This window comes from Trichomycterus rosablanca, chromosome 19 (genome assembly GCF_030014385.1).
Source record: "Trichomycterus rosablanca isolate fTriRos1 chromosome 19, fTriRos1.hap1, whole genome shotgun sequence".
Lineage (NCBI taxonomy): Eukaryota > Metazoa > Chordata > Actinopteri > Siluriformes > Trichomycteridae > Trichomycterus > Trichomycterus rosablanca.
Genome location: NC_086006.1, coordinates 27,234,651 through 27,244,858, shown reverse-complemented (window position 1 = coordinate 27,244,858; position 10,208 = coordinate 27,234,651). Strand labels below are relative to the sequence as shown.

The 10,208-nt window shown below is 37.6% G+C and overlaps 1 protein-coding gene across 3 annotated transcripts in view; it reads right to left on the bottom strand.

Moving 5' to 3' along the window:
- Positions 1-2,608: 2,608 nt before the first annotated feature.
- Positions 2,609-10,208, bottom strand: part of rnf114 (ring finger protein 114) — a 16,064-nt gene continuing 8,464 nt past the window's right edge. For all 3 annotated transcript variants that reach the window (XM_063015168.1, XM_063015169.1, XM_063015170.1), the window contains 4 exons: positions 10,177-10,208; positions 9,964-10,078; positions 9,670-9,777; positions 2,609-3,658 (listed from right to left, as the gene is read on the bottom strand). The exon at positions 10,177-10,208 is cut by the window's right edge and continues 75 nt beyond it. In XM_063015168.1, coding sequence (XP_062871238.1) covers positions 3,593-3,658; positions 9,670-9,777; positions 9,964-10,078; positions 10,177-10,208 — 321 coding nt within the window. In that variant the 3' untranslated portion in view covers positions 2,609-3,592. The remainder of the gene's footprint in view (positions 3,659-9,669; positions 9,778-9,963; positions 10,079-10,176) is intronic.

Genomic DNA, 10,208 nt, shown 5'->3' with positions numbered 1-10,208 from the left:
ATTTGTGTTTTAGTCACAATTGCTAACATGTGTAATTAATTAATAATATTAAAGAAATAATATGCTTCCAACTTTGCAGAAACAGTTTAGGGAAGGCTCATTCCTGTTTCAGCATGACTGTGCACAAAGCAAAGTTTAAAGAAACTCCAAAGTCCTGCACAGAGCCTTGACCTCAGCCCCACTAAACAGGTCTGGAATGAACCGGAACATCAACTAGTACCCAGCTGTACAAATGCTGTCAACATGCATGTAATAATAACTGAGCAAAAACTGGTTTTAGTTTTGGGTGAATGTAGTGAACCATGTACAGTCCCCCTGTAACATCACTTACATTTGAATCAAGTGATCACAAGTCAAAAATCACTTTTTTTAATGACACTTTGCTCCAGACAAGATTGTTTTTATTATTTGATACGTAAATGTTACTCATTATTTTTAATTAACATGATTTAAACAATAATTATATACTTTGTGGCTTATGATTGGGATTATGATTTATTTGATTTTAGGCGTGAACAGTATAATATACAAATATTGTGAATTATGCTGAATATAAATGTTTTTTTTTATTCTGGGCCTCTGAGGAGGGGGATAAGTAAGCAATACTTTTAGTATCGTTTGTGTTTTGGGGATAGATTTTGTCTGATCTAGTAATCAAAATGAGGACAGTTGTAATTCAGCCACAGCTTAATCTGATTCCAGAAGTAGTTTAAAGACCAAGACTAACTGTTACTAATAGTGAAAACATGGGTTTTTAACACAGTTTTTAAGATTATTTCTTAGTCACAAAAAGCAAGTATGTAAAATAAATGCTACGTTCAAATGATTAGATTTAAATAAACAGATTATAACGTCCCACTAGATGATGTGTGCTTAATAATAATAATAATAATAATAATAATAATAATAATAATAATAATAATAAATAACAATAATTACAGTAAAATATATAACATAATAATGTAAAGTAAAACGTTAAAATCCTAATAAATAAATAACTGCAGAAATCATATGATCACAATAAAATTGACTGTACTAAATGTCTACTGCATTTAAAATAACTTTATTCAGTCAGTAAAATAAATGCAGTTTATTGTAATTGTCCGTACAGGGAACCAGAGACTGTGTTGAACTAGTAGAGCAATACTGCCCCCTACTGCACAGGAAGCCAACAGCGAACGTTATTATCTGATTACTGATGTACATGATTATACTCCTGCTTTCTGCTTTCTGTATCAAAACTGCAGCTTTAATAACACAACAAACACTGATTTTTTATTTTGACTTCAGGTTTCTGATCAAATATACAAAATATGCTGCAAAAAACTACAAATCTGTCAGATTGCTGCATGGTGACACGTACGAGCTGAAACAGAGGTGCTGTGTTACACTGGTGATGATGATGATGATGAACTAAAATGTAAAATGTTTATTCATGATGTGCAAATTGAACATTAAATATATTGTTTGTTTCCCCATATGCATTAAAATCTGCAGAGGTTTGTTACATGTAGTGAATGTGTTCACTTATTTTCACTTGAAATCATTTTTAATGCTAATTAAAGTAGGATTATCAATTATTATTATTATTTTTATATTATGGAAAAACTTCAGCTGGTGAATTTTATTAGTAGTAGTAGTCGTAATATTAGTATTGATGTTATTATTTATTACAATTTATAATAATAATTATTATTATTATTATTACTATTGACGTTATTATTTATTACAATAATAATAATATTTATAATTATCATAATTATTTTACAATCGTTGTTATTGGTATTATTATTAGTGTTGTTAAAATTATATAACTATTATTAATATAATTATTATAATAATAATAATAATAATTATTATTATTATTATTATTGGGTGATTTAGTGGGTAGCACTGTCGCCTCACAGCAAGAAGGTCCTGGGTTCAATCCCCAGGTGGGGCGGTCCAGGTCCTTTCTGTGTGGAGTTTGCACGTTCTCCCCGTGTCTGTGTGGGTTTCTTCAGGGAGCTCCGGTTTCCTCCCACAGTACAAAGACGTGCAAGTGAGGTGAATTGGAGATACAAAATTGTCCATGACTGTGTTCGATATATAACTTTGTGAACTGATGAATCTTGTGTAATAACCGTTCCTGTCTACGTTAAAATCCTAATAAATAATAATAAAAAATAAAAAAAAATTATTATTATTAAATGATTTTGTTTAGCTGCAGGTGTTGACTGTGTGTGTGTGTGTGTGTGTGTGTGTGTGTACTGATATTGTTTCATGAGACTGCTCACATATAGTATAAGAAACTAAGTAGAGCAGTCTGGGGATGCGGAACCTAGGTTCGATTCTCATCTCAAATCACGTACTGCGAGATGTTCTGGCATGTTTTGGGTCCACCTACATTTCCACTGGGTTCTCTGCTTTCCTCTCGCTTCTCAAAACATGCAGAAGGTAGATTGGCTGATCTAAACTTTGTCCTAGGAGTAAATAAGTAGCAATCTAAGGCTTAATCTCTGGCTTCAAGCAGTTGTTAAATCCAATTAATGAACATATACGAGTGTATAACATAAACACAGAACTACAGGCGTCACACTGACAGAAATCAGAGGATCAGTCGTACCAATCACGTTTGATGCAGTTTATTCAAAGTTCCAGCAGGACAAAAAAAAAACCTTATTCTGGTTACGACCACACTAGTAACAAACACGTCACAACAAATTCTTCATTCTACATCTGGTTTGAATAGAAACAATTTGCAATTCTGGAGGTGACTAAATGTAAAAATATGTATAAAAAGGACATCAGGTAAAAGGGTTTGATTACGCACTTTTTCCTTTTTCTCCTAATCTAGTCGTATCCAATTCCCTAATTGTGTCTGATCCACTGCTGCAGACCCTGACCGAGGAGAGCCGTACGTAACATGCGCCCCCTACAGAGAGCTCTCTGTCGCTCAGCGTCTCTGTGCAGCACCTCGAACCGCCAGCAGAGGTCGCAACTGCAGCAGTGATGAGGAGTCCCCTCAGCCCTCCCGACCTCAGACACAGCCAATCATGTCTGTATAAGAGCCAAAACCACCCAAACACCCAAAACCAGTGCACCATCATTACATTTTACTTCAAACAAGATTGTTTTTATTATTTAAACGTCAACGTTACTCATTATTTCTAATTAACATCATGTCAACAATTCACAATATTATAATATAATATAACCAATAATTCTATACTGTTTGTTTCTAGTGAGATTCTGATTCACTTGATGTTAGGTGTAAACATTATAATATATTATATATATATATAATATTATGGTATGTAGGAGTTTCACTGCATTCCAGAAGTATTTTTAGGACCAAAACTGTTGGTGATTATTCTGATTGGTCGATCGTAGGACTCTCACATCCATGTATGTACAAGTGCTTACAAAATAATGCACAACAGCTCAAACACTCATCACCACAACGGCTACATGTTGATTATCTAATGATATTATTGTAGAATCCACACACCCTGCTTTGGTTAAACATAGAAAAGATAAAGAAGGTCTGATTGTACACGGGAGGAACCCTGGATCTCTGTTGAACTTGGTAACCCCCCCCAGGATGGGAACCTCAGTTATCCATGAGTGAGCGCTGAATGGCCTCCTGCATCATGGCCTCCTCGTCTGCAGAGAAATCCTGAAGACAACATGGAACAAGGAGATGTTTTAATAATGAGTAATTTATTTATTTATTAGGATTTTAACGTCATGTTTTACACTTAAGTTACATTCATGACAGGACGGGCAGTTACTGGTTATACAAGATTCATCAGTTTCAACACAGTCATGGACAATTTTGTAGCTCTGAATAACCTGCACGTCTTTGGACTGTGGGAGGAAACCGGAGCATGGGGAGAACATGCAAACTCCACACAGAAAGGACCTCCGGACCTGCCACACCTGGGGATCGAACCCAGGACCATCTTGATGTGAGGCGACAGTGCTACCCACTGATGTGTATATATATATACAGTGTATCACAAAAGTGAGTACACCCCTCACATTTCTGCAGATATTTAAGTATATCTTTTCATGGGACAACACTGACAAAATGACACTTTGACACAATGAAAAGTAGTCTGTGTGCAGCTTATATAACAGTGTAAATTTATTCTTCCCTCAAAATAACTCAATATACAGCCATTAATGTCTAAACCACCGGCAACAAAAGTGAGTACACCCCTAAGAGACTACACCCCTAAATGTCCAAATTGAGCACTGCTTGTCATTTTCCCTCCAAAATGTCATGTGATTTGTTAGTGTTACTAGGTCTCAGGTGTGCATAGGGAGCAGGTGTGTTCAATTTAGTAGTACAGCTCTCACACTCTCTCATACTGGTCACTGAAAGTTCCAACATGGCACCTCATGGCAAAGAACTCTCTGAGGATCTTAAAAGACGAATTGTTGCGCTACATGAAGATGGCCAAGGCTACAAGAAGATTGCCAACACCCTGAAACTGAGCTGCAGCACAGTGGCCAAGATCATCCAGCGTTTTAAAAGAGCAGGGTCCACTCAGAACAGACCTGGCGTTGGTCGTCCAAAGAAGCTGAGTGCACGTGCTCAGCGTCACATCCAACTGCTGTCTTTGAAAGATAGGTGCAGGAGTGCTGTCAGCATTGCTGCAGAGATTGAAAAGGTGGGGGGTCAGTCTGTCAGTGCTCAGACCATACGCCGCACACTACATCAAATTGGTCTGCATGGCTGTCACCCCAGAAGGAAGCCTCTTCTGAAGTCTCTACACAAGAAAGCCCGCAAACAGTTTGCTGAAGACATGTCAACAAAGGACATGGATTACTGGAACCATGTCCTATGGTCTGATGAGACCAAGATTAATTTGTTTGGTTCAGATGGTCTCAAGCATGTGTGGCGGCAATCAGGTGAGGAGTACAAAGATAAGTGTGTCATGCCTACAGTCAAGCATGGTGGTGGGAATGCCATGGTCTGGGGCTGCATGAGTGCAGCAGGTGTTGGGGAGTTACATTTCATTGAGGGACACATGAACTCCAATATGTACTGTGAAATACTGAAGCAGAGCATGATCCCCTCCCTCCGGAAACTGGGTCGCAGGACAGTGTTCCAGCATGATAATGACCCCAAACACACCTCTAAGACGACCACTGCTTTATTGAAGAGGCTGAGGGTAAAGGTGATGGACTGGCCAAGCATGTCTCCAGACCTAAACCCAATAGAACATCTTTGGGGCATCCTCAAGCGGAAGGTGGAGGAGCGCAAAGTCTCGAATATCCGCCAGCTCCGTGATGTCGTCATGGAGGAGTGGAAAAGCATTCCAGTGGCAACCTGTGAAGCTCTGGTAAACTCCATGCCCAGGAGAGTTAAGGCAGTTCTGGGAAATAATGGTGGCCACACAAAATATTGACACTTCAGGAACTTTCACTAAGGGGTGTACTCACTTTTGTTGCCGGTGGTTTAGACATTAATGGCTGTATATTGAGTTATTTTGAGGGAAGAATAAATTTACACTGTTATATAAGCTGCACACAGACTACTTTTCATTGTGTCAAAGTGTCATTTTGTCAGTGTTGTCCCATGAAAAGATATACTTAAATATCTGCAGAAATGTGAGGGGTGTACTCACTTTTGTGATACACTGTATATATATATAGTTTTTTTATTAGTAATCTTTTACCACCACTTTATCCTGGTCAGGCTTGCGGTGGGTGCAGTTTCCCTGGACTCACTGGGTGTAATGTGAAGGCAGGGTGGGGAGTGGAAGATGGGGGTAGCCGAGGCCCCATGATCCAATGATGGATTGGCATTATGTCCAGGGTGCGTTACTGCATGGCACCCAGTGAGTCCAGGGTAACTGTACCCACTGCAAACCTGACCATGATAACGCAGGTGGTAAAAATGAATAAAGTGAATAAAATATGTATCTAAATATATTTAGGTATTATTTATATACACATACTGTATATACAGTATATATATATACAGTGTATCACAAAAGTGAGTACACCCCTCACATTTCTGCAAATATTTTATTATATCTTTTCATGGGACGACACTATAGACATGAAACTTGGATATAATTTAGAGTAGTCAGTGTACAGCTTGTATAGCAGTGTAGATTTACTGTCTTCTGAAAATAACTCAACACACAGCCATTAATGTCTAAATGGCTGGCAACATAAGTGAGTACACCCCACAGTGAACATGTCCAAATTGTGCCCAAAGTGTCAATATTTTGTGTGACCACCATTATTATCACTGCCTTAACCCTCCTGGGCATGGAATTCACCAGAGCTGCACAGGTTGCTACTGGAATCCTCTTCCACTCCTCCATGATGACATCACGGAGCTGGTGGATGTTAGACACCTTGAACTCCTCCACCTTCCACTTGAGGATGCGCCACAGGTGCTCAATTGGGTTTAGTCCATCACCTTTACCTTCAGCTTCCTCAGCAAGGCAGTTGTCATCTTGGAGGTTGTGTTTGGGGTCGTTATCCTGTTGGAAAACTGCCATGAGGCCCAGTTTTCGAAGGGAGGGGATCATGCTCTGTTTCAGAATGTCACAGTACATGTTGGAATTCATGTTTCCCTCAATGAACCGCAGCTCCCCAGGGCCAGCAACACTCATGCAGCCCAAGACCATGATGCTACCACCACCATGCTTGACTGTAGGCAAGATACAGTTGTCTTGGTACTTCTCACCAGGGCACCGCCACACATGCTGGACACCATCTGAGCCAAACAAGTTTATCTTGGTCTCGTCAGACCACAGGGCATTCCAGTAATCCATGTTCTTGGACTGCTTGTCTTCAGCAAACTGTTTGCTGGCTTTCTTGTGCGTCAGCTTCCTTCTGGGATGACGACCATGCAGACCAAGTTGATGCAGTGTGCGGCGTATGGTCTGAGCACTGACAGGCTGACCTCCCACGTCTTCAACCTCTGCAGCAATGCTGGCAGCACTCATGTGTCTATTTTTTAAAGCCAACCTCTGGATATGACGCCAAACACGTGGACTCGACTTCTTTGGTCGACCCTGGCGAAGCCTGTTCCGAGTGGAACCTGTCCTGGAAAACTGCTGTATGACCTTGGCCACCATGCTGTAGCTCAGTTTCAGGGTGTTAGCAATCTTCTTATAGCCCAGGCCATCTTTGTGGAGAGCAACAATTCTATTTCTCACATCCTCAGAGAGTTCTTAGCCATGAGGTGCCATGTTGAATATCCAGTGGCCAGTATTAGAGAATTGTACCCAAAACACCAAATTTAACAGCCTTGCTCCCCATTTACACCTGGGATTTTGACACATGACACCAGGGAGGTTCAACGACACATTTGGGCACAATTTGGACATGTTCACTGTGGGGTGTACTCACTTATGTTGCCAGCCATTTAGACATTAATGGCTGTGTGTTGAGTTATTTTCAGAAGACAGTAAATCTACACTGCTATACAAGCTGTACACTGACTACTCTAAGTTACATCCAAGTTTCATGTCTATAGTGTTGTCCCATGAAAAGATATAATGAAATATTTGCAGAAATGTGAGGGGTGTACTCACTTTTGTGATACACTGTATATATATATATATATATATATATATATGTGTGTGTGTGTGTGTGTGTGTGTGTGTGTGTGTGTGTGTGTGTATAATCCACCAGACTACTACAGTGTTCCAGTATTGTGTCTGTTCACTAATATCACTGATCACATTTCCCCCCTCAGAATTGTGATATTACAGCATGTAAATGAGAAGCGAGCCGAGCTGAAACATCCACTGGATGTAATTTCAGCCGCAATTTACTGTCCAGACTGATTCCCAAACAATGCAGAGTGGACGTGTCCCATATTTCAGAGGGAGAAATGTTCTTTCTGCTGACGTTGCACGGCGCGCTGCGGCGTCGGACCCGAGCGAAAGCACGAAATTCGGCTCCTAATTTCTGTGGAGAAGCTGATAAGCGGTGGTGTTTCAATAACGTCGATTTCACACCGGCCCCACACGCACATCATATTTCAATTCAGAAAGGATTCAGTGATTCATCTAGTTGTCATCTGCACCGAGAAAACAAGCCGGTTCCTCGCTGAACGCGTCGTCTACTGTCTCGCGAACGCGGGTTCGATCCGCCTAATCTGTGCAATACAGGCCGTGGACAAAATAACGGAAACAGCACAGAATAAATGAGCAGAAGTAAGACGGAGAAACGACTGAAACCATAACCGCTATAAACCATAAACACTGAGTCCACTTATTTAGTTAGGCCTCCCACAAGATTTTGGGTAGTGTCTGTGAGAATTTATTCAGGGAAGCATTTCTGAGGTCACTGCCGAAAAGTGATCAGTGAGGTTAAAGTCAGAGACCACTAGAGTTTCTTTATATCCTTTATGTGATGTCAGAGAGGACATGTAATCCCAGTTCTGTGTGGCAGACAGTCACTCACTGGTTTGCTGATTATCTCATGAATTTATAATAATAATCAAATCTTTTATCCAACAATGAAATATTTCATATTCTGCATATAGCTTTTAAGTTTTATTAATTCTACACTGTAGAGTTTATTATTTTTAATAATACTATCATTTCACCAGAAAGCAAATAAATTAGAAGAAACTGAATTGGCTGAGACTAATTTATGTGTTTAGAAAATTTAAATAATAATAACTATTCTTCTTCTTATTATTATTATTATTACTGATAAAATTAATAATAATAATAACAATAATTTTAGTATTCTTATTACTGTTATTATTGTTATTATTATTATTATTATTGTTATTATTATTATTATTATTATTACCATTATTGTTATTATTTTATTACTGCTGCTATCATTATTATTGCTACTTTCATTATTTTATTATTATTATTATGATTGTTATTGTTATATTACCATGCAATTATTATAAATGTTTTATCATCATCTTCTAATTATTATTATATCGTTTATTTCCTACATTTTTATTGTTTATTATTAATATTATTATGTTGTTTCTTTATTATTATTATTATTATTATGTCATTTATTTCTTTAATTATTATAATTATTATTATGTCGTTTATTTCTTTAATTCTTATTACTATTATGTCATTTATTTCTTTAATTTTTATTATTATTATTATTACTGTCATTTATTTCTGTATTATTATTATTATTATTATTATTATGTAATTTATTTCTTTATTATTATTATTATTAATATTATTATGTCATTTATTTCTTTAATTCTTATTATTACTGTCATTTATTTCTTTATTATTATTATTATTATTATTATTATTATTATTATTGTGTCGTTTATTTCTTTAATTTTTATTATTATTATTATTATGTAATTTTTTTTTTCTTTAATTTTTATTATTTTTATTATTATTGTCGTTTATTTCTTTCATTTTTATTTGTATTATTATTGTTATAATTATTATTTTTATTATTATTATGTAATTTTTTTCTTTATTTTTCATAATTCTTAATTTTATTATTATTATGTATGCTTTATCATCTTCTTCTTATTATTATTATTATTATATTTTATTTATTTTATTTTTCATTTTATTATTATTGTCGTTTGTTTTTTTTATTTTTATTATTTTTATTATTATTTCGTTTGTTTCTTTAATTTTTATTATTTTTATTATTATTTCGATTATTTCTTTATTTCTCGATGTGTAGATTTATTTTACTCACCACGAACGTGTCGTAGTTGAAGGTGTGTCTGACTCGGAGGTGCTGGAAGAAATCTGCGCTCCTATAGCTGGGGTCTCCCCAGGGCATGGAGGCACAGATAGGACAGACCTGTACCCACAAACACACACGGAGCATCAGCACGTCATTCTCTAACCCAGATCAACACATTAAATCATCACAGAAACGCAGAGCTCTTCACGTGGAGTCGGGGAACCTCCCGCGTTACAGCACGGTTATATAAAAAACCTGGACATGGCGTCCTGACCTATTTCTACATCCAAGAATAGGGCTCACCACTTGGCGTGGGTCCTGGGCATGCTGGGAGTTGCAGTGCTTCACCAGGCCGTCCTGGTCGAAGTTGGGGCCGTGGCAGTAGGGGCAGGTGAACGTGTAGCGGTTTGGCACCGAGCTGAGGGAGCAAAAACAAGAGTCACGTTTCAGGTTTCAATAAAACATGGGACGTGTCCTAATCCTATAGTTTAGTGGAGAAGTCTGACCAGCTCTCACCTGACCGCATCCGGCTGGGACTTGGATATGTT